Source organism: Centroberyx affinis, unplaced genomic scaffold (genome assembly GCF_046629955.1).
Source record: "Centroberyx affinis isolate AG114_WGS23_722 - 3 ecotype Tasmania unplaced genomic scaffold, CSIRO-AGI_Caff_v1 ptg000076l_1, whole genome shotgun sequence".
In the NCBI taxonomy this organism is placed as follows: Eukaryota; Metazoa; Chordata; class Actinopteri; order Beryciformes; family Berycidae; genus Centroberyx; species Centroberyx affinis.
The window spans coordinates 22,501-45,947 of NW_027278785.1; the positions used below are offsets into that span (position 1 = coordinate 22,501).

The 23,447-nt window shown below is 44.3% G+C and overlaps 2 protein-coding genes across 2 annotated transcripts in view; both read right to left on the reverse strand.

The window, feature by feature from the left end:
* Positions 1-13,227, reverse strand: part of ttc9b (tetratricopeptide repeat domain 9B) — an 18,319-nt gene extending 5,092 nt beyond the window's left edge. The window contains exon 1 of the mRNA XM_071521618.1: positions 12,768-13,227. Within this exon, the coding sequence (XP_071377719.1) occupies positions 12,768-13,227 (460 nt within the window). The remainder of the gene's footprint in view (positions 1-12,767) is intronic.
* A 3,052-nt stretch (positions 13,228-16,279) lies between these two features.
* cunh19orf47 (chromosome unknown C19orf47 homolog) lies at positions 16,280-23,247 on the reverse strand. Its single transcript, XM_071521270.1, has 8 exons — positions 23,229-23,247; positions 21,860-21,947; positions 21,565-21,679; positions 20,829-20,910; positions 19,572-19,697; positions 19,265-19,414; positions 17,823-17,896; positions 16,280-17,730 (listed from the first exon to the last, which is right to left on the reverse strand). The coding sequence occupies exons 1-8, from the start codon at positions 23,245-23,247 to the stop codon at positions 17,179-17,181; spliced, it is 1,206 nt and encodes a 401-aa protein (XP_071377371.1). The 3' UTR covers positions 16,280-17,178.
* Between the last annotated feature and the right edge of the window lie 200 nt (positions 23,248-23,447).

Genomic DNA, 23,447 nt, shown 5'->3' on the forward strand with positions numbered 1-23,447 from the left:
ACAAGGACACAAGTTCTAGGAATAGACTGAATGAGGGAGGCCATCTGAGGAGAGTGACAGAAGAAAGAACTGAGTCTCTTAGACCCTCTTTAAACCTGGCATTAAATATACTGTACGTGTCTTGTATCTGGATTGTAACTAGATCTGATGGAGCTAGATTATATTTACACCCGGCATTAAAATGCGTCTCCAGTATACACATTTCTCTTTCCCTCACCAGACTGTCATGCATGTCCCTTCCTCTCGTAATATTTACATCCTTTAAAACTGCCCTTGTCTCGCTTGTTCAACATCAAAGAGTGTCCTGACAATCCATTTTGGTAGCATGTTATTATGCGAGCTGCCTGTTTGTTTTCCTTGTGCCTCCTGTGTTTTTTTTGTATGTAGCTCCTATATGTGAAGCTGCAATGCATTTATACTTTGTTGCTGATGTGGCCAAATGTGTCTCTGACCACCTCTGGAGATGGTTTGGACGATCGGATTACAATCCATCTTCAATCCGTTTTGAGTGCATTTACACCTGTATTGTTATATGGATAAGCACTATCCGATTACAATCCAATCACTTGTTATTGATGCTTGTTAATGTCAGTGTCATGGGTATGAATATCCTTTTCTAACTCTGAGGAGCCTCTGTCGGACTGTCACAGAGTCCAACAGAGGCTCAGTGCCTCAGCAAAAGAGTGGGCAGATTTTAAGGAGGGGCGGAATGACACAACATACAAGAGGAAAATGTCTGAATTTATTGGTTTCTAAATCCTTTTTAGGAGAAAACCCAACAGGTGCAATGACAGCTGTCAAGTGTGAGTGTGCAAATGTGAGCAAGTGTGGGCTGTTAATGTGTGTGCCTGTGTGTGTGTGTGTGTGTATGTTGGTGTGTCTGACTATGCATGTGTGTGCATTTGTGTATACGTGCGTCTGGTTGTGTGTGTCTGTGTCTGTTTATGTAAGTGTGCGTGTATGCGTGTATGCGTGTATGTGTGTGTGTGTGTGTCTGTGAATGTGAGATGTGAGGTGCGGTGAGTGGGAGTGGTTAACACATGCTCAGGAACCCCACTGGTTTGCCTGAAGCATCATGTCTCAAAAACAGAGCCTGCATAGAGACTGGCTTTCATTTAACAGGGAGAGAGCCAAAGCCTGGGGAGAATAAAGAGCAAGAGAAAAAAAGGGAGGAGGTAGAGATAAGAGAGACAGGGGGCGAGGGAGGACAGACATAGAGAGATAGCACCGGCAAAATAAAATCCAGAAAGAGCCGAGGGAAAATGATGAAAGAATTTGTGGGTATTAAGGGTACAAAGGACAAGATGAGAGGAAAGATATAAATGGAGAGATAGAAGGAGCTGTGGAACGTGTGAAAGGAATAGAAAGTGGAAAGGATGGAAAAATGGCAACCAATAAAAAAAGTGTAAAATGGGAGAAAACACAGCAACGCCTGTCTCCTGCTTTGCCCTATGAGGATCCCATTTCTCTTGCTCTTCGTCAATCTCTTTTCTCCTCCTTTATCTCACTACCTCTCCTCTACGCTACGTGTTTTACCCCATGTTTGCTTACCACTCTTTTCTCTACTGTTACCACAATATCCATCTCTCCTTCCCGTCCTTCTGGACCCCTTTTCCCTCTCTCTGTCTCCACCCCCAACCCCACCCCCCACCCCTCTCCCTCTCAGTCACACCAGGCGCGACACCACAAACCGGCTAATTTAAAGCCACTCGTGGCCGTGGTGATTAGTCCGCTGTCCATCACCCTGTAATTAGTTCTGCGGGAAGATAATGGCAGATGGAAGGACCCATCACTCTCACTGATGCTCCCTCTCTCTCTCCTTCCCTCCCTCTCTTTCTCTCTCTCTCTCACACACACACACACACACACACACACACACACACACACACACACACACAGTTTCCTCACACATTCCCTTCACCTGCATCCATCTCTGACCCTCATCCTTCACTCCTCCACCCTCCATCCCCCGCCCCCGGCTGTGTCCCTGTTCACCTCAGAGTAAAGACCGAGCACTGTCCGACCACTGGCCGTCCTCCATCACTCCCCTGCCCTTCTCTCACCTTTCATTAGATCTGGTGTCTCTGCTGTACAACTCCTGTGCTGGACTCCTAGACACATAAATAGACATACGTACACAGACAAACGAAATGCACATTCCCATCGTTGCAATTACCTCACATAGTCTCTCTAAAGGAAATGCAATACCACGTGCCGACGCCGCGGCTCTGGGACAGTACCATGTAGATCGTCTCTCCAGGCCCACTAAGAATAGCTCCGCCCCTAAGCCTTTTCTTTTTTTGCAAATGCCTCTCCCTGTTATTGAGAAGGACAGGGCCAGAGCTGCTAGCTCCCTTTATCACAAAGGCCTGTCTGCGCTGACATGACACAGCATTATCCTCCACCTTCACTGGGCACCTTCTGCATATTTATCACCCACTTCCCTGGCCCCTCTCTTTCTCTCTTTCTTCTCTTCCCTGTGTACCTTTGTTTACCTGTCTCTGTTGTTCTATTTCTGTGTCTTTGATACCGGCTCTTCTCCACCTTCAGTTTATAGCCATTGCAAAGGTTGTTTATTGTCCAATGCCAGTCACAGGAATTTTCATTAGGCTTTGTGAAACTTTCATGATGCTGTAAACTGATGTTTTTTTTTATTACAGGTATGTTGCCCCTTCTGTATTACTCATACTCTGACGCACTATCAGGCAAACACATTCCAGGAAGGACATGCTGAGCCATAAAAGTGACTGAATGTTGGTTCTTTCCTGAGAGGAAATATACACATGATGACTACTGAAATTTGTTATTTCCAAGTGATGAAAGCTCATCTTGTCATCAAATAACATTTCACTTAAAACAAGTGGTACAAATGGACCCTTTCATCATGTGTGTCACTGCAGCGGAAGACTAATGCAGCCTCATATGGTAGCAAGAAACTCATAATTAGACCCTCTTGTTTTGAGTGTGTGTGTTGACGTGTGTTTCTCTGTGCCTGTGTGTGTCTCAGAGGCCTCCCTCGGCCCCTCTGGGGTAGTCTGATGTGTAGAGTGCCGGGACCAGCCTGCCAAATGAGTCAGTGACTATTTTAGATGAGCAAAACAATTCAGAGGAGCGCAGACTGATAGTGTAGGGTGGAGGATAGAGAGGGCCAACACCGTGGGATTTATGGTTTTGGGTTTAGAAGACAAGGAAGTGGGGGAAAACGCTGTAAAAGTGTAGAGGGTAGAGGATTGGAGTTGGACTTAAAACCCACATCCATACCCTCATCAGTAATTCCAGTTCCTGGATCCACCCTGCATACTGTATTATTTAGGTTATAAACCCAATCTGTCTCTCTTTATAACGGGTGTTTTCCTCCTTGAGCGTGTTTATAATTTCTGTCCCCGGATGGAGCCGCAGCATTTGTCTTCCCCCCTGCTCCCACCAAAACCCCTCGCATGTTGGTTCCCTTGTAACGCTCAGACAGCCTGTCATCCTTGGAAACTGCTGGTACATCAAACATATTTGCATGGATTACCCACAGTGCAACAGCGATCCTGGGAGTGAAGGGGAATAAAGTAGCCAGATTATTCTGTTAGATCTCTCACAGAGAGCAAGAGAGGAGGGGGAGAGAGGGATGTTTTTTTTTTAAGAGAGAGACCAGTCCATTCCCCTTAGCATTTCTTCTTTATTGAAATAGACAGTAGGAAATCTGAGAGGAAGACACAGTATGGGAGAAAGGTTGAAGAAGGTTGTGGTGAGTTTTTCTCCTGGGCCAGTAGGGGCACATTTGTTTCCAGAGAGAGGGGTTTTAAAGGAGTAGTTCACCCAAAAATGAAAAGTCTGTCATCATCTACTCACCCTCATGCCAGTTGAAACACAGGTGAAGTTTGTCCATATAACACACAGGGAGGTTGCCAGCACAACTCCATAGCAGCCTTCTCCAAAACAACTGAAGTCAGTGGGGACCAGTTCTTCAGAGTTCCAAAAAGACCTACAGTATATTTACACCATAATTTAGTGCAAATCTTAACTACAGCTGATTGACTTGCAACAAATAATGGTGTATAGGTCTTTCTATTCACAGTGTGATTGTTTGGCTGTTTTTGTTTTGGAACTCCAAAGAACAGGTCCCCATTGACTTCAGTTGTTTTGGAGAAGGCTGCTACCAAGTTGTGCTGCAGCCTCCCTGCGTGTTATATGGACTAACAAATTTGACCTGTGTTTCATTTGGCATGGTGAGTAGATGATGACAGAATCTTCATTTTTGGGTGAACTATTCCTTTAACCAGTAAACCATCACTGGGCAGGCAGAAGGTGTTTTTAACCTGAATTCGCACAGTAAGCAGAATGTTTCCAGTAGCTGGATCCATGGTTGGGCGTTTCCCCCCCCAAATTGTCTAGCCTCTACATCTCTGCCCTACTGCCCTTTTCCACACTTCCTTGTCTTCCAAACACTCATAAATCCCACGGCTCTGGCCCTTCCTATCTCCTGCCCTTCTCTATCAATTTGCGCTCTCCCTCATTGTTCTGCTCACCTAAAATAGTCGCTGACTCAGGATTAATGCTCATCTACTTAAATATTTATACAAGTGAGGAAGCTATCTGTTCTATGACTTCACCAAGGATGAAATCACTTAATACTCTCCATCGCACACTGCAGTTTCCAGAGCTTAGGCTAAACAGTTTCTTCTTCTCTGTGCTGTAAGCCAGTAGGTTCAAAGTCCGCTCATGAGATCCCCACGGGTCTGTGTGGGGGGTCCTAGGGGCCTCCAGAAAAATGAGGAACAGTTAATTTAGCTATGATTTAATTTAACTCCATGCAATGGTGCAACAGGTCCTTGGTTATATAACTTTCTTTTTAGGGGAAACAGAACCCCTATTCTGTGCTGTGATGTACAGTTACATTGATTTCTTATTCTACTGTTTTCGAGGGCCAAGAGAGGATAGAGGATTTAATATTGATGTCTTGTATATTATTGTCTTCTGAGTAAGAACAGGCATTCAAATGGTAGAAGAGTGGCGTGTAATAAAGCACAGAAGAGACTTTTATTGGGGTTATATCTGTAGTTGAACTACAAGACAGAGACATAATTTTGTTGTGGCCCTCGGCCAGGCCATTAACTGGTTGGTGATGTCATCTGTGGACACTGGGCAGGCGCTCGCCTTCAGCCCAGCAGGTCACAGCATCCATCTGTGGCTACTGTCTTCCACTGCTGTCAAACACACCGCTTCAACCGACTCTGACCAAACTGACTCTCAAGTCCTATATTGTCAAACAAAACATATGAATAGTGTTTGCAAACACTAATCCATAACCTGCCACTTCCTCTATTTTTTCCTGATTTGTTTGGATAATCTATGTAGCGGTGAGAAACAGGCTCTGTCCATTAGAGTGGCTATAAGATAGATGAGAAAGGCATTGGAAAGGTCAACAGAGAAAATTGCCAAATGGTTTGGCTCAGAATCCCACAGAGTCAGCCTTAATCTGCGGGGTACAGTAGTAAAACTATTCCACTAAGTACCTGAAGTAAATTAATGGCTAAAGCATGAACTTTCATAATTTCCTAAAATGATCATGTCACAGGTTGGCAACAGCAGCTGTTGTGTCCAGCCACGACACAACTGGCTGGACACTGGCTGGATCCTGGCACAACAGCCAGGATCCACTCACTTACTGTATAGAGGCTGCAGAAACACACGCTGTGTGGACCAGTCAGTGTTTATTGCAGAATGGTAAAGAACATGGATCAGCACTTTCTCCCAACAACCTCTACCAGGCTATTTCATATGTATTTGTAACTGCAAACAACATGGTAAAGACACACAGACACACACACACCTTATAACTTCCTTACAACTTTAAATCTCATATTTTACCCCCAATTTTACCTTATAATTTTCTTTCTAATCAGTGGATGATTTTTGTTTATTTCTCTCTGTACTGGTGCTAACCCAATATGGTAAATCCGGCGTACTGAGGCTCATCACAAAACAATCCTTCAGTGCTGGATCAGCAAAAACAGGCTCTACACAACCTTTACATTCCAATGCCATCACAACCCGGGTGTAACAAGGACAAGCTTTCAATGTCAACCCTAGGCAGTGCATTTAATGAAGTATTCAGTGTCGGGCCAGAGCGGGCCGTGAAGGGAAAGCTCAGATAGGGACCAACATGGCTTTTATCAACATGGAGCTCTCTGGATAAATATAAACAGCCAATTGGTTTACTCTGCACTGCCCACTGGAGCACAGGGTGTTAGATATGCACAAATAGCTCTAGCAAATTCTCATTACTGCTGGCTTAGAGTGGATGAATATTCTGCACTCTATCTATCTATCTGTCTCTCTCTCTCTCTCTGAGGGTGTAAAGAGAGGGCATCTGTTTCAGTTTCCTCTGAGCTAATGCCATGACTTTCAACTACGAACTAAAAAAGGCTTTGACAGCCGCTCTGTCTTTAACCCGCAGTTTTTCTTGTTCTCTCTTTTTACTCCTATTACCCTCATTGTCTCTCTCTCTTCTCCTCTCTCTCCATCTCTCTCTCTCTCTTTCCGTCCCTGTACCCCCTCCTCCCTCTCTTCCTGACAGATGACTGGATCTTATTTACTGGTGTGACAGGAGTTGTCGAAGCCTGCCAGGATTGTGATTTAAAACAGTTAGCTCTGGACGGAGATTTCTCAGCATCTTCCTCCTTACAATGAATAAAAAAATATATACAGTACTGTGCAAAAGTCTTAGGCACCCAAGAGTTTATATATAAACTCTTAGATGTTTATTCATTTTTTTTCTGCATTAGTGTGTCAGTAGACTCCTCTTTATAGTACATTTTTTGATATTTCGAAACTTTTCATTTAATTATTTTTGAAAGCATCTTCGCTTTACTTTTTTTCTTTTACATGTGCCTAAGACTTTTGCACAGTACTGTATATGCAAATGCAGCTCTGAAAAACGGAACACCCTTCGTTACTCGGAGGTCATAAAGGTCTAGAAAAAGCATCTTCCTCTCCCTCTCTCTCTCTCTCCTACCCTCTCTTACCCTCCTCATGCCCCTCTGTCTTATAATCCCCTCATATTTAAGAGTTCCTTTAATGCTCTGTCCAGTTTCTCCCGCTCCCATGGCTTTACTCCCTCCCCCATTTCAGCCTCTGCATGCCTTCAACTGACTCACTGCCCCTTCCCCCATCCTTGTTCTCTCCTCCAAATCTCTCCCTCTCCCTCTCTCTCTCTCAGCTGTAAGGTATTAGAGGCTTGGTACAGCGTGGTGTAGAGAACAGTACAGTGTGAGTGGTACAGTAGAGGGAGTGCCAGTCGTACCCCCCGTGGCAATGCCACGCCATCTGCAGCCCTGGCACACACAGCCATGGCTCTTGTTCTGCTCCGGCCACCCCTCCGATGGCAGACGTAGGCACAGAGGAAGGAAAAACACCAACCAAACCCCCCCCTCCCCCCTTCTCACCCTCGCATGGCACCTCTCTCCCTTCTTCTCCTCCCCCACTTCCTTTCCCTCCTCCTCCTCCTACATGCACATTGCACATTGTACTGTTGCCTATCTCCCTTTCTGCTATGCACTGAGCAAGACCTCTCTGTTTCTCTGTCTTATACAATCCTACTTTTTACTCTTCTTCCCCCTCTCTCTCTCTTATGTTTTCATCTTCCCGTCTCCTTTTGCCCCTCGCTCCCTTTTTCGTTTTTAACTCATGCACGCCACCGCGTCCCCTGGTGACGTAGCTGGCAGGAGATGAAAAGGAAGGAGTTTTGTGCTCTGTTCTGCTTTTGTGAGCGAGCGTTGGCTGTACAGTAACAGTGGGTTACGGTGGACTGGTGAGAGCTCCCCCTCTGCGGCGTTACACATCGCTGACGTTACTCTATTACAGCCCAGCAGCCCCCGTCCAGAGCAAGATTGGGCTCAGAGGCTGTCGTGTGGTAAATCTCAAGCTTGTTGTGGAAGTGGAGCGATATCTAATTGTGTAGAGAGAGGAACTGTGTCTGAGATTGTTCTGTGTTCGTCCAAACACATGCGGGTCAAGTGAATTGAAGACTCTAGACTTGCCCATAGGCGTGAGTGTGTAGTATGGTATATGATGTATGATCTTGTATGATGTATAGTATGTCTATGATGTATGTATATGACATAATATATGATGTATAGTATGTCTATGTTGTAGAATGGTATATGACTTGTATATGATGGTATATAAAGCCCTTTCAGACTTGATTGCCTTTTGTGAAGAGGGCAGGGTTCTCTGGTCTTTGGGTCCAGCGAGAAAACAGATGTTGGTCAACCAACAAGCTCATTAAAGCCTGTAATTGCAAGTCATGGTTCAAAAGTTCATTGATGGCCTCGGTTTACATGTCCCTGAGGCTCTGTACACAGGTCACAGGCCTGGACACACACTGATTCTGCATGACTGAAACAACATATGCATAGTATTCCCATGATGACACATGCATTTCCTACCAATATGGCGCTTTACAATACACACAGCTCATTGACTGTGATTGTCATTTGATTGTAATCACCTATTCATTTATTACAATCACCTGTTATTTTCCTACCAAGATGGCTGTGTGATGATGTAACAGGATAGTATGAATAGACTGACGGCCAAAATAACAGATTCTCATAACCCTGTACTTTGTCCCTCTATGTATAGCTTGATGCAACATAGTAGTCTGTGGGCTTAGCTGCAGAGCTCATCGAGGTAAATGCTTCTTTTTTAATGTGACAAGTGGGTGGAAATTGCTGGATCATCATCAAGGCAAGCAGAGCAACTGGGAGCTGCAGCAGTTGAATAAAAAGGTGTTTGGTGTTACGAAACAAACGGTTGCGCTCATCCCCTCCTGCTGCGTCTCTCCCAAGGCTGTGACTTATGACTCATTCACAGATTGAGACAATCAGGAGGAAACAAAGGAAGATTTCAGGCAGAGATCAGAGTGAATAGATGCTAATGAAAAGTCAGACTCACAATAGGATTGCACCTTCATTTTCTGTACACTTTTTGATATTCATATGAGCAGATTAAAATATTTAGCTTGTTGCAGAAAGACACTTCAATCGCTTGTCTGTCTCGGTGCTCTTCCAGAAAACTCGGCAAATATCCAGCCTAACTATTGCTACTGTTGTCGGAAGCTCTTATACGTGCAACACCACGTCACAAAAATCAATATCGATATCACAGAAAAAGAGCAAACAAACTGCGGTGTGAAATTGTTGCTGTCACATCTGTTATTTCTATATGGGAGCAGTGCGCCTCACAGTACTGTATGTGTTTGTGGTGGGTGGATGGATGGCTGAGGCCGGCTGGCAGGCAGCCTGCCTCTGGCCAACATGTTGCACCACTGTGAACTGCGACAGACACAGACGGTGGTGGTGGTGTAACCCATTTAGATGCAGCCCTACAGGGACACAGAGACTAAGGGTGTCTTCTTAACAAGGCCAGCAAATAGGACATTCATCATCCATCGTCTCTCTCTGTTCGACAGAATCAGGTAACGTTACTGTAGGCGCTGAGGCTTCTTTCTCCATTTCTCTTCCCTCCTCTTTATCCGCACTCAACCCCTCATGTAATGTTATAAACTTGTTTCTTTTTCTCCCTTGCCAGCATCTTTCCTATAGTAATCAACTCTTTCATTTCTGAATCAATTCCTCTCTTTCTCAAACGCGCTCTCTCTCTCTGCCACTTTATCCTTTCATGTTTTCTCCTCTCCCATCTTGCTTCTTGTATCTCAGTGTGCTAAGCCGATGGCAGAATCGCTGGCATTCATCAGGAACTTCTCACTCTTTCTGTTGAGAAGCCACACCGTTTAAAAAGTTGCTGTGACTGGCACAAGACACACAATGGCAAAAGCTTGTCCTTGTCACAACAAAGTCGAGAAGACAAGCAAACACACACACACAGACACAAAGAGACAGATAGAAACACACACACACAAATGCACATGTATGTGTACATGCACGCTTAAATGCGTACGTGCACACACACACACACACACACACTACAGACCAATATCCACCCACTTACACAAATTCAGCAATGTCAGCATGGGCACAGCAAGAATGGCAGGACGAGCAGCACTGAGAGCAACCCCCCCCAACCACACACACAAACACACACAAACACACACACACACACTCTCCACACTCCCTTAGCCAGCTGCTGTTCCTCAGGCCTACGACTGCTGAGACAAACAGAATAACATCCACACACACACACACACACACACAGACAGAAACACACTCGCACACACAGGCATACATGCATGAACAGACACATGTGCATGCACTCACACACATAAACACACACGCAATCAGTGACACACAATCACTCTCACACACGCGCACACACACACACACACACACGGTGCGGCTGGTGCTGCTGCTGCCCGCTCGGCTGCTCCTGTATCATGCGTCAGAGCCTGAGACAGCTGGCCAATCAAACGGCGGCTCCTCACTCATAACCACAGGGCCCAGCGTCTGTCCAGCTGAACTCTGGGTAACAAGGTGGAGCCGCGCCGGGGTGCGAGGCCTACAGCCGGCTTATTGACATGCAGTCGATGAAATATGTTAATCACTGTGAGAATTCTGAATCTGGATATGTAAGAGATGCTTCATAATGCTTCTAACGCTAACGCTAATGTTCTGAGAATAACCCGTCATCTCTCTCACTATATTCACTATCATTTTGTTTTACTTGTGTTTACTGATGGCACAGCGAGGTTGAATTGAGGTCTCTTTGTGTGTGTGCATGTGTGTACGAGTGGGCATGTGCACGCGCTTCTTGTGCGAAGGCAGTGAAGAGAGGAGCGGTATTAATACAACAACAGGGAAAAGGCCCTGTGATGGTTGCCATGGTAAATATGGCCCCCTGTCGCGTGCTAGCAGCCCCTTCCTCCCCCTCTCCTCTCTCTCTCTCTCTGTTTTGCTCCTCTCCACTGTTTCTCTCCATGCCGCTTCCTCTCTTGCCAACCTAGCTGACTTCCGTTCTCTCTTTCTCTTCCGTCCACCATATCTAATCGTTTCCTTCTCTCCCCCCCCCCCCCCCCCTCTCTCTCCCTTTCCTCCCCTCATTTTCCCTTTTCTTTCCCTCCCTCCTCTCCCTTTCCCTCCCCCATCTTTCCTTCACGCCACAGTGGCCTCCCTACAGGCTCCAGACAGGCCCTGAATGCTGGGTAGAACAAGCCGACCTTCAGTGCATCACGTCAGCCCAGCCAGCAACAACACACAACATCAACACTGCCACAACCAGGCTAATCATGACCCAAAATCATAATGGTTCATGGGTTAACGATGAATTTTAGGCAGTACGATGTAACTACTGAAGTCCCGGTGTGAATCACTATCCCCACCTGGATCCAGCGTATCATCTCTGATTTAAAAACATAGCATACTGATCAAATATACCGTAGTTGTATAATGAAATGTTTGGGAAGCAGTTGGAAATGTCTAACTGTATCAATGTGGTGGTTTCTGTGTTTGTCAGTATTTGTTTTGATGACAGTTATGCAATAGGATGCAAGTAAAAGGTTAAATGAAACGTGTAATTTGTAAGATTGCACCATCCCACATATTTATATAAACTAAGACGGATGATTAATAACTAATTACTAGTAACTCACACCTGGGAGATTTACAGCTAGGCTATATAAAATCTTGTATCAACTGATTAGATTATCTATCTTAGAGAATAATTTTCACAGATTTTCATTTGTTGGATATATTATCCTTTGTCTAAAAAATAAATAAATTAATAGATGTCAGTTGAACACCTTTGAAGTACCCACATATTGTTTGAAGTCTGAACTCTGAATGTTATCTAGTTACTTGACTGGAACGTTATAACACGTGAATATTGGCTTTAACTGAGCAACTGAATGTTGGCACTTGTGGAATTAAAATGGGGATGGAACATTAATCAACTGAATTACTTTGATGGGAGCTGGAGTGGAGCTCAGTTAACCTGTAATAAGTCACTAAAGGGTGGTTTCATCAGACTTCAAATATGGGTTGGTTCAGGAGATGTGTTCCCACCTCAGTGATCATGTGAAATGTTGTTACAACACAGCCGCATGGTGAACTTGGAGTCATAATGTGATGGTGGATAGATTTCCCATTCCGTGGACCCTTTATTTATTCATTTTCCTCGGGCACCCTCACTTAGTGCCTCTCCCACTGCAATAACAGCAGATGAACATGAAATCGTTGGGGTTTATCCTTTGGTTGCAGAGTGACTTGGGAAAAATTTGGAATCTGGTAAAAAGAAATGGATTGAATTGCATACAATGGAGATGAATTAAAGGGACATGACTACACTGGTAATAGTCTGGAATTGGCACAGCAATGACAAGATTTCTTTATCTGTGCCAATTGCACGACGGACCTGTTATGGCTGGCAAATCGCTTTCATTAGATAATGCACTAATTTGGTCTGACAATGAAAAAATAAAGGACTCCATATTCGCCATTAAATCAGCACCGTGCCTCTGTCCCCCAGTTAAGACTGAGACCGCAGGACTAAGCATCATTTCAGGCTATTCCTGCTTTCGTGTAGCACCTACAATGTTTTGCCGCCTCTGCAGAAAACAAATGTGCCAGTCGCAGATTTATCTCTAGAGCCCGTTGCTTGTGTGAACCCCGTGAACCGGAACGGACAATGGTGGCAGCAGTACGGGCTACACCGACGCGCTTTCCAGGTAAAAAAAAAAACAAAAAAAAAAAAAAAAAAAAAAAACAGGAAAAAGGATGTGCTGTTTGTGTAAGCGGACAGGACACCGGCACCGGGCAGCTCACCTGTCAGGCTGTCGTAGCACTCAATCTCCGTGCTCTCCACGGCTCTCCGCTGCTCCTCCGTCAGCTTGGCCGCGGCTTGGGTGAGCAGGTTGACCTCGGAGCCCGTGGTCCCGTCGACAACATGCACCCCTTTCAGCTGGAGCAGAGCCCGGTGGTACTTGCCTATCGCTTCCCGAAATTTCTTCTCCTTGTAGCAGCGGTGCCCCTCCGCCTTGAAGTCGATGGCTTTCTGGATCTTCGCCTCCATCTCCATTTCGGCAGAGCCGGCTCGATACCCGCCGCCGTCTCCTCCGGCGGCCGCTGCCAGGCTCCGGCCCCCGGTCTCCGGGTAGCTTTTCAGGCTCTTTATCTGGTGCTGTTTGGCTTCCATGTCTCTCAGTGGGCGCGACTGGAGCGGGCCATGCTGCTCGGACACGAAGGTGTGTTTCGTCGGGGAGGACCGGAGCAGCGTGCTGTGCATAAAGGATGCGGGCTGGAGCGGGGACGACGGCGAGGCGGGCGGCCAGGCAGGCGGCGACAACGAAGAGGGACGAGCCTCGAAAAACAGTCAAGAAAAAGGGCTTCAGAAATGTCTCCGGTGTGAATCTTGTGTTTGGCAAATAGACCTACGAGAAATTAAGAGCGCTGGTAGTTAACATGAGAGAGATACGCCTTAGGTAGGCTAACTGGCCGCAGCATTTCCTGAATCTCCTAACCGTCAGTTTTCTAACCGTCAAAATGTTTTCGTCGCTCTGAAGAACCTCTCGCGGAAGGATGCTCGGGTTGTGTGTAGCAGCCTCCGAGGCACGCGCAGCTTCAGCACCATAGACAGCACACACACGAGCCCCTGTCGCACAGCATTGTGGGAAAAAGAGGAGTCGTGAGTGAGGCGTTGCTGCAGTCAGATTTTGCATTGCAAAGCCGTTAAACGCACAGATATGTTTTGACACGGTTGATTGTTGTTTGTCAAAGCGATGCAGCCTTTTGCTAATGAAAATATAAACAAGTTAACAAGTTCTAAAAATAGACTACTCTATCTCCTTTCCAAAAAAACAATAGGTTATTTGCTTAGTACAGGGCGTAGGTAAGCTTTATTGAAGGGGCAGCGCCATTCAGTGTGGTAGGTCTATGTTTATTGACAAAATCCTACATGATTAATTACTATTCTGAACCTATTATAAAACAGATTACAGATTACGTCACTCTGAGCCCATTGTTTGGAACTGGCCAGTCGTCACGAATCATGAAAAAGACACTGATGCAAGCGAATTCAGCTTTTTTTACTTAATCAGATAGCCAGCTTGACAACATCAAATCATCCCCAAACCAGACCGCCTGATCACTTCAGTTGATAAGATTTCCAGGGAGATGGAGATGGACAGCTGGAGCCTGCAGGGAGGGGTGGAGGAGCACGAGGAGGAGGAGAGCGACCTCAAGGGGAAATGCTGTCAATTACATTGATTTTTGATGGGAATAGTCTGGTTAACATGTAGCCTGTGAAGCCTGCAGCCATCCATGCACATATAGGCTACGCTACACCCTTTTCTACAAAGATTATCTCCTTTAATATCTTTGCTCATTTCATCCATTTTTTTCTGTACAGCAGTACTGATGTAGGGCCTGGTCATGTGTTGAGCTTGTGCCCTGTCGCCTGCTGTGTGATTCAGCTGGTTACTGAGCAGCAGTGCTCCCAGAGGAATACGAGGTTAATTCAGTGCAGTGGCTGCGGCCTCTCAGGTAATATCCTACCAGACCCTGTAGACACAGAGTCATGTAAACATCTTTATTGGCACAGCTATATTTGTTCCCTGGTTCACAGATTAGGGACCTGCGGTGTATCCTCAACTCCTCTTGGGTGAATTATCATTTCTACTTCAACCACAGTATACAAATATCATTTACAGATCATTTAAAGATGATAGTCAATAAATGATTCATAATGATACTACTCTGCATAACTTAGTCGCGGGTTATTTAGTGTGAGTAAAGCTAATACACTCACTAACATACTGCTACCATCCTCTCTATATATCAGTGTCAAGGATAGTGAAGAGAGCTGCATCCATGGTCAGTGTCAATACAGCAAAGTGTGTGTGTGTGTGTGCAGTGGCAGTAATTATTGGCAGCTGCATAGCGTGGAGGCGGCACTGCCAACTAATTGTATTGAATTTTTAACAGTGCTGAGAAAACTACAGCAGGGGGTTTTCTTTGTTTTCATGCTGGACACATCTAATGGTTGAGAGCCACCAGTCATTTTGCCATCCACTTCCAAATAGACAACAACAATAATAAACTGTTTTAAGTTCATACAGCACATAATGAAAATGAGGTTTTAGTAAATAGTTTGCAAAAAGGCATACAAGCAAATGATAGTAACACTTACAGATAAGGTGTAAAATAAATTCTCCCAACTGTGGTATTGTGAGATCGCATCAAAATTACAGATTTTCCTTTTTTCTTTTGTAGTCTATATTGCTGGCAAGTTCAATGAAACTATCTGGCTACATTTTCACTATTTACACTCCAAATATATCAGTAGTGGTGGAAATGAAAATATAGTTAAGACAGGGATGTAAAGTGTGTAGTCAGCAGTCCTCTGATCAAACATCATTAGCATGCATGGATCTGACTAACACTCACTCACAGTTCTGCTAAGAGCATGCAGAGGTAATCTCATTGTGAGATAAGTGGCAGTTTAACAGGTTTATTGATAAATGATCAGCTTAACGTCGCTAGTAGTAGGTTCCCTTGGGAACATAAATATTGACTAAGCTCTCACATACATACTTACAGGATCTAAGTAGGTTACATTAACATGCCACTGACATGCTTTGAGAGTTCACCTTCAGGGAGACAATGGTTAGGAAATAAAACAGCAAAGACATTTGGCCCCTTTCTCTTTTTTAATGATTTTATCAAGTACACTTTATCCAAGTGCGAAACTTTTATTCCATAATATGTTAAAAATCACAACGGCTCGTCTGTAGCTTTTTACCAGCATTTGTTCAGTAAAAAAGAAATTCCCAGGACCGTGTGATTTTTTCTGTCATGATTACTCATCTCAAATTCTGTGCAGTGTAACAAAGCTCTGGTGTGAAGTTTAAAAGACAAAAATTGTACACAAGTGTTAATGACCCATACTGGGGAGGGTGAACAGGTACTATCTGCTGTACCTACAGTACAGTGATCCCATACCAGGCCCGGTGGCATTTCAGGGTTTCTTTATATGCATAATAAAAGAACGTCCACTTAGACATAGAAATATATGGAGTACAACAAGTGTGTGAAATAAAACATCTACCAAATCTATAAATTGCATTTCAATATAAACTGTAATCTACTGACTTGGCCTTCAAGTAGGTGGTTATACAAAATGTTCAGTACTATGGTAGAAAAGTCGAAGTGGGCATCCAGAAGTGGCATGCACTTCAATTTCTCCACAAACGCAGAAGACGAGGTGGTGCGGTGCTTTTTCTTGGTTCAAGTGTTCTGAGAGGTTGCTCTGTGTAATTTAATTTCCTTTTTTTTCCCCCCAAAGTCCAGGGTTGAAATTCAGAAGCATTTCCTTCAACACCTTTCCACATTTCTCCTTTACCTAACTCACAAAACATGATAAGAGGAGGTCATTTTGACGTGGTGATGAGCATGTGTTTACAGCCTTATGGTTGTAATGGAGAACGTACAGCTCAGTGTTGAGGAATAAACTTACTCTGTCTAAAGTGAGGGGGGAAAAAAACTCCGAACCCTTTACATCTTTTCACAAATAATTAACTTTCAGGCAATTGTACATCTAATGCATTCTGGGGGACAGGCATTTTTTTCTTCTTCTTCTTCTCAACGGTATGCATTCAGGAGGACTGTCAAAAAAAGGAACTTTTAGCAGCAAAGACTCTGAAGTCCCTACATGTGGGGATATGGGGTCATATTAAATCCACCATCATCACGGTGGATTGGTGGATGTCATGCCCATGCCTTAATCTCACAAATATACTGAAACAAGTAAAACACAATGACGGAGTGGAGATATGAACGAGACGTGATAAATAGCTTTCTGGTTGAGCAACAAAATTACAGGGAGGTTAGGAATTCCTGCAGAAACCTGAAGTGAACGACAAGTTTGGACACCACACATAGGGTGACCACGCTTCATTTGGCAGCCTAACTAAAGTGACTAAAAATAAAAATAAAAATAATCTACTTCTTTAATAACAGTAAGCCTTAAAACCACAAAGCAGCATCACATCCCTCCATACACTCAGGCTGATTGCAGTTGTACAAGAAAAATACTTGGAGTTAATACAACAACGCTCTGCAGTCTGTGTGCGTGCAGCGAGGATGGATGCAAAAAGGTGGCGATACAAATAAAAAAAAAAACCAATGTATAGAAATAGTCTAAATATGTTCTAGGGAGATGTCATTAGGAGTCTGTGTGTTAGGTCCTCTTGGAGCCCAGTCTCTTGAAGACGCTGACGGACCCGACGTCCATTTGGGCCCCCAGGCACTCCCCCGCCCCGCCCGCTGCACCCGCCCCTCCCCCCCCTGTGCTGCTGCTGACCTTGGAGCTCGCCACGGCTGGCCTGGCCAGGGCTCGGGGCCGGGTGCTGGTCACCCTGTTGTCCTGTGTGTCGGCCGGCGGAGGGGAGGCGCCCGTGCTCGGGTGCGTGGCAGGGAGCTTGCCCAGTCTCTGAAGCACACTAAGCTTGGCAGGGGGGAGGCCATCAGGGGAGGAGGAGGAGGAGATGGGAGAGTCAGAGGAAGGTAGTTTGAATTTGCCCCCCAGGCGCCGGAGGGTGGTGGGGGCTGGTTTGGGAGCGGGCTCTTTCTTCTGGGAGAGAGCGGTTCTCTTGAGGACGCCGGCATACTGCAGGACAGAGCCTTCTCCATCGCTGTCGTCCTCTTCCCCTAAGTCCATGTCAACTGCAACCGTCTTCCCCGTGTCTTCCTCTTCGTCCGCTCTGCCCAGACGACTGAACACACCGGTGGGCTGCAGAGAGAAGAGCGTTATGAATGAAGAACTCATCTACAGGCCGGCACCCAAAACACAATGAGCTGTTGAGACACACCGAAAGGTCTCACCTTGTTATTGCTTGTTGTCGTGTCTGCCTTTGATTCAGCTCCAAGTCTCTCAAATACAGAGGTACGCTTCACACCTTTTAAAGGAAGCGAACGATACGCAGTTACAAAGTGCTACACAAAGAGAATGTGACAGCTTGACAGACTGTGATAGGCTAGTGTCATACAGTATTTCAGAATGGGGCTGCAACAAATGATTCGTTTGATAATCGATTATTCTAGCAATTAATTGATTCGTCGGCTCAAGAAGAATCGTAAATACTGCCATGTCATCCTGATCACACCAGTTGATAGAAACTCAGGATAACCTTATTGTTACTGCTGCTGCGCTTTGGCCAACATTAGCTTAAGAAAGCACTGTACTAGTACTTGTTGAGAGCTCTGCAGCGCACATCAGTCTTCTGCTTGACTCTAAATTTATTTTATGCTACGATCACCAAAGCTAGAGTTGTACAACAGATTTACACTTACAGTGAAGATGCGCTGCCATCTTATGCATGGGATGTCTTATTTTAAAATGCTAAAGCAGCAGCATCAAGCGAGCCGGAGATGGCCAGAATAAGACCAGAAGGAAGACCATGTGACTTAAAATAAATAAAAATTGTCATTTATATTTTCAGCAACATATATCCAGCAATATGGGTTTCATTTGGAAAATGCTGACCAGATGTCCTAGTTTTTATTCTGGCTGGTTTGACATGGGTCGAGCAAGCTTGTTTTACTGCCGGTCATGTAACTGACGTGTTCCCACACTTTGCTGTACTTGTTTGTTTAGCAGGCTTGCTTGAGGGCTTGTCGTTCTCAGAACTGCTGTGAGCATCAGCCATTTATGAAATACAAACAAAAAGTGAAAAAAGTGAGGGGAAATAGGTGAGAGTATCTGACAACTAATTGACAACTGTTAATGCTAATAGAAGTTGTTTCATTGTTCACATTATTGATAATGTTGAATAATTGTTCCAGCCCTTCTTCAGAGAAGTGGTTGGCACGATAAATGTTTTTCAACTACGCAAATTTTTTCTATGACTTGGCAGACGTGCGATTGCCCAATACACACACGCTGTAGAAAACCAGCAAATTCATGCCATGAAGAAAAGAGAGAAGAGAAAAGTTCACAGAAACAGTGCTCTTTTGACAAATGACAAATATGGTCAGGTTAAATCTAGCTGATCTGAGAGAAAGAAACAGAACACAGCTTGATAGAAGGAACACAGCTTGAACTGTTGGAGTGGGAAGCGTTAATAAGAGACAAGGGATTAATTTACGACAGTACAAGAGAAAGGAAGTCAAGCAGGCACCGTTTGCAGTACTGATTCAGCTGATTCGCAGTTTTAGTTTGCAAGAAGTTGATAAAATTTTTTAGTGTTTAGTAGGTTTGGTAAGCAAGCAGAGCGTCATTCGAGCGAGTTGACGGTGATGTTCCCAGGCCATTGGGTCAGGCCTACCTTTCTTGGCCTGCTGGGCCAGGATGCGGCGTGTGCGTGCCGTGGTGCCTTTGGGCATGTTGATGATGTACTTGCCTTCCATCTCGGCTGTCACGCGCCGGCGCTTCACCACTGGCAAACCGTTCCCCTCATCTGCTGGCTGACTTACGACTGAAACAAAAGAGGAAGATAAACGAGAGTGAAAGGGAAGAGGCAAAAAAAGACCAGACTCATGGGTCAAGAGGCAGAAAGGGTGTTAGAGAAGTGGGACGACAAAGAAATGTTTCAGAGAGGAAATGGCAGAAAGGAAAGTACTTCTGATATTTACCTGCTTTGCCACCCTTGTTTGCCTGTTTGTTGGACACTGTGACAGAGAGGCGGTTGTCTGGGCGGCGGGCTGGAGTGCTCGGCGGGGAGTCGCGGCTCAAGGCGTTGGCAATCATTCGAGTGGCAGCTGAGGTGAAACAGAAACATTCTTATTTAGCTTTTATTTAGCCAGTTCCCTCTGAGATGGGAACTCTCTTCATGTTCTGTCCCCGAGACAAGACCAGAAGACAGCTGGGCTTGACGGGTGCCTTCTGAAATGTGTGAAGCCTTTCTAACATGTTAAAATTAAAATGGAGAATAACGGAGAAAGTGAACTGAAGAGTGTCTAGGACAACCTGGCAACTGAGTCCAACCAAGAGCTGCAGTTTGTCCTGATAAGATTAGGCCTAATTACTTTATCTTCTGATCGAAACATGCAATTAATTTAAAAATGCCATTTCAGCTGACATAACCATAACAAATAAGGCCAGTGAAAATCTTGTTTTGAGCAGCGTTAGCCCCAAATAGGCTATCCCTCAAAAATTAGATCAGGGGTGAAGATCTCTCAGCGCGCTCCTCCCAGTCGGCGCCTGGTACGCTTCCTTGTAACTCATGCATGACATTTGGCAGGCATGTTTCAAATAAAGGTCCTGACGTAAATACCAAGTTTTATAATGACAGCAAAAACCCTCCTTGGTTTATAAGCCTTTACGTGATAGGTCACACCCTCTGGTGCCGACCAAAAATCGATTTTAGATTGTGCTGCCTTCAAGTGCTGTTGAACATTTGTAAATGCAAGTTGAACGCACATGAACACCCCACAAAGTGGTAAATATCATTGAGAATGTCAAGACTGCTTACAAGTTGGTGTTGAAAAGACAACAGCTGCAAATACTATTTAGCCTAGAGTTTAATATACATACAACATTTGGCCAATAAATTAATTCAAAAAACATTGCTTTTCTGATGCACATTTTCTCCTCTTCATTCTCCTCCTGCAATACAAAGTATCTATGTAGTGCTTGATTTCTAAAATAAAACAGCCAGGTAAAAACTACTTTTGTTAATGAGTCCGTTGTTATTTCTGAGAAAATGTACATGAATGTGTGACAAATCATACTTACGACTTCTCAACTTTGAAACAGGGGCTTGGGAAGCAATACCGGTCCTAGCATATTTATTAAATGTGATGGAGATTGATTTAAGCAGATGTTTTCCATTTGCGGATCCACTACTGGTCGATTTAAGATTTCTATTTGTAAATTAAACAGTTACTCACGAGTATTGGCAGTTCTTCTGAGCTCAGCTTGAACACTGGTCTGTCCTGAGGAAATGGCTTCAGTGGCCATTTTGCACATATCCTGCAGAGGGAGGAGACACATACAGACAGAGGGGTAATGTTAAATTCACTGTTAAAGCCACTCACCAGAAGAAAAAGTCTGACTCTGAAACACATTTTTCCTTTGTAGAATTCGGATGTAGTGGACAAGACATGCAAATTGGGCAAATCAGATGCTTATGCAATGATTGGAAAGGGAATAATTCAAGAATAGAATAACTCTTCGTTGTTGTTGTAGCTTCTCTACAGAGCTACAACAACCGGCTCGACTGGATGACAATGGTGGGTGTGAAATGGTCAATTACCAAGAAAATGGGTACTGCATTTTCAAAGTTGAACAAGCTGTAAAAGTATGTGCAAAACAGCATTTTTAGTAGGATGCAAGTTACTGAGCAGTAACATTCAATGTGTAAAACAATGGGATATCAGTTAGGGGTATATAAGCAGTTTTATATGATGGGAGGGGCAGCAGTGTTCAAAAATCTGATTGTTTTATTGTTTGGAATTTTTATTTACACCTACTAATAGACAATGAGGTCACCATTAAGGGTACTAAAAGGTATGGTAAAAGTAATGGGATTTTGACATATGACATACATCTACGAGTGTGTAAACAACGAATCATCATATTTCAACATTTAGCCAACTCCCAAACTTGAAGTTAGTCCAATCTCACCTGCCTGTAGACCTGTTTGGCATGTTTAAGAATGGCAATGATGTCGCCAATGACTGTAATACCCAGGTCCATCATGATCTCCTTACTGAGGTCCATCAGCATGTTCTTCTGGATTCTACAGTGAGGTGAAGAGTCAGAAAAATATGTGAGGAGGTGGTGAACTGAAATATACTTCTCAACCAACGCTTTCCAATATCTTGCTGAAAAATCAGCTTCTAACCCTTTCATGACATGACATGAAGTTTTCTCAAATGTCTTTCCTAGAATCATGTAGCTTTTATGTAATTTAGGTTACCTGTTGTCCACAAAGGAAACAGCATAAGTGACAGCGAGGCCGGCAGGGATTCCAGCATCCTTGAAGAACTGAATCCACTCAGAGGTGGCTGAGGAGACAGAAAGGTTGGTGTTAAAAGTGTGTGTTAAAAATAGCACAACAGAAAGGGGGGAAAAAAACTTTAACTCTGTGAAAAAACCTTTAAGTATTTTCTGAACAAGTAATCTCCTCTTCGAAGGGAAACAGCCTAAAGGTTCTCAGTAATATTATAAGCTATAATAGGACACAGGCCTATTGGAAAATGCCAGCAGCACACTGAAGATGTGACCACATGCTGACCATGGCCAGCTGGGTGTTATTTATAAAACCATGATGAAACGTCTTGTGGTAGGGGTAAAATTTCACGGAGGGAGGGGGTCACAGCAACTGCCAGAACAATGGCTTTGCCCAGTATGTCTGACTGTGAAAATGAGAGTTGTATGATGGCTAAATTCACAGTTGCCACTCTCCATTACACAGACATTAACGATATATAAAACCAATATATCGAATATAAAACTAGAATATAAAACTAACGCTAATTTAGTTAACGTTGGCTGTATTGCACTATAATGCAGTGGTCATTAAAACGACTTAAAAGGCCGGAATGAACCGTTTGATGTAAAGCAACTATGCACAAGAAATATCTTCCAGCATATAATTAATTTCTCATAACGCTGCTGCCTATCAGTAATTGTATAAAGACTATCATCTAATTAGCTAGCACCATTAGCTTAGCTAACTAGCTGCCTCTTGAAAGCACAGCGTAACTCGAAGTGATGGTCAAAATAAAATAGTTAGCCGGCCAATGCTATGGGCAATGTACTGGGTATACATGTGGCGAACAAAATAAATCGAACATCAATAGATTCGTTTCACTCACATGAGTTCAAGTTTGAAATAGCTTCAGTGCTAGTTAGCTAGCCTTACACGGTGAACCGATATAGCGGATAGCTGACCCATTCATACTTGAAAACTGCAACAATTCACGTTGCAGTAACCTAGCTGTTTTTTTCTTTCCTACCGCCTGTTTTTTAACCAGCTTAGTTTCAGTCACAACCAAACAATGCTGTGAAAGTAGACATGATATCCGACTGATTATCTTACTTGACGTTAGCCCTCTGCGCTCACACAGCTAAACAGCCCACAAACCTAGCTAACGTTAGCCGGTAGCCATGAATTAAGCGGCCGCTGTCGGCGCCTGAGTCAAAGAGAATCAATAACTCTAGGTTGTAAAAAATCTACGACAGTGTTCTCATCTGATGCAGCGGTTATAACTAATAGCGAAATAGTTTTAATCCTGTAAATCTTGTCAAGTGCCCACGGTTGCTGGCCGGGCCCATACTCTCACCTGTTGTCACGGACGCCATGTTTACAAATGTGCGGTCAGCTGCATCCGGGCAGCTCGCGCTGCTCCGGTGACGCACTTCCGCCAGCACAGAAAACGTTCTGTTTTATGAACACTAGAGTGCGGTACAGACTGCAGTTTTGTGTGATATCCCCCCATCTCTCTCTCTCTCTCTTACACACACACACACACACAGATCAACAGAAAACCTAGGCTACACAT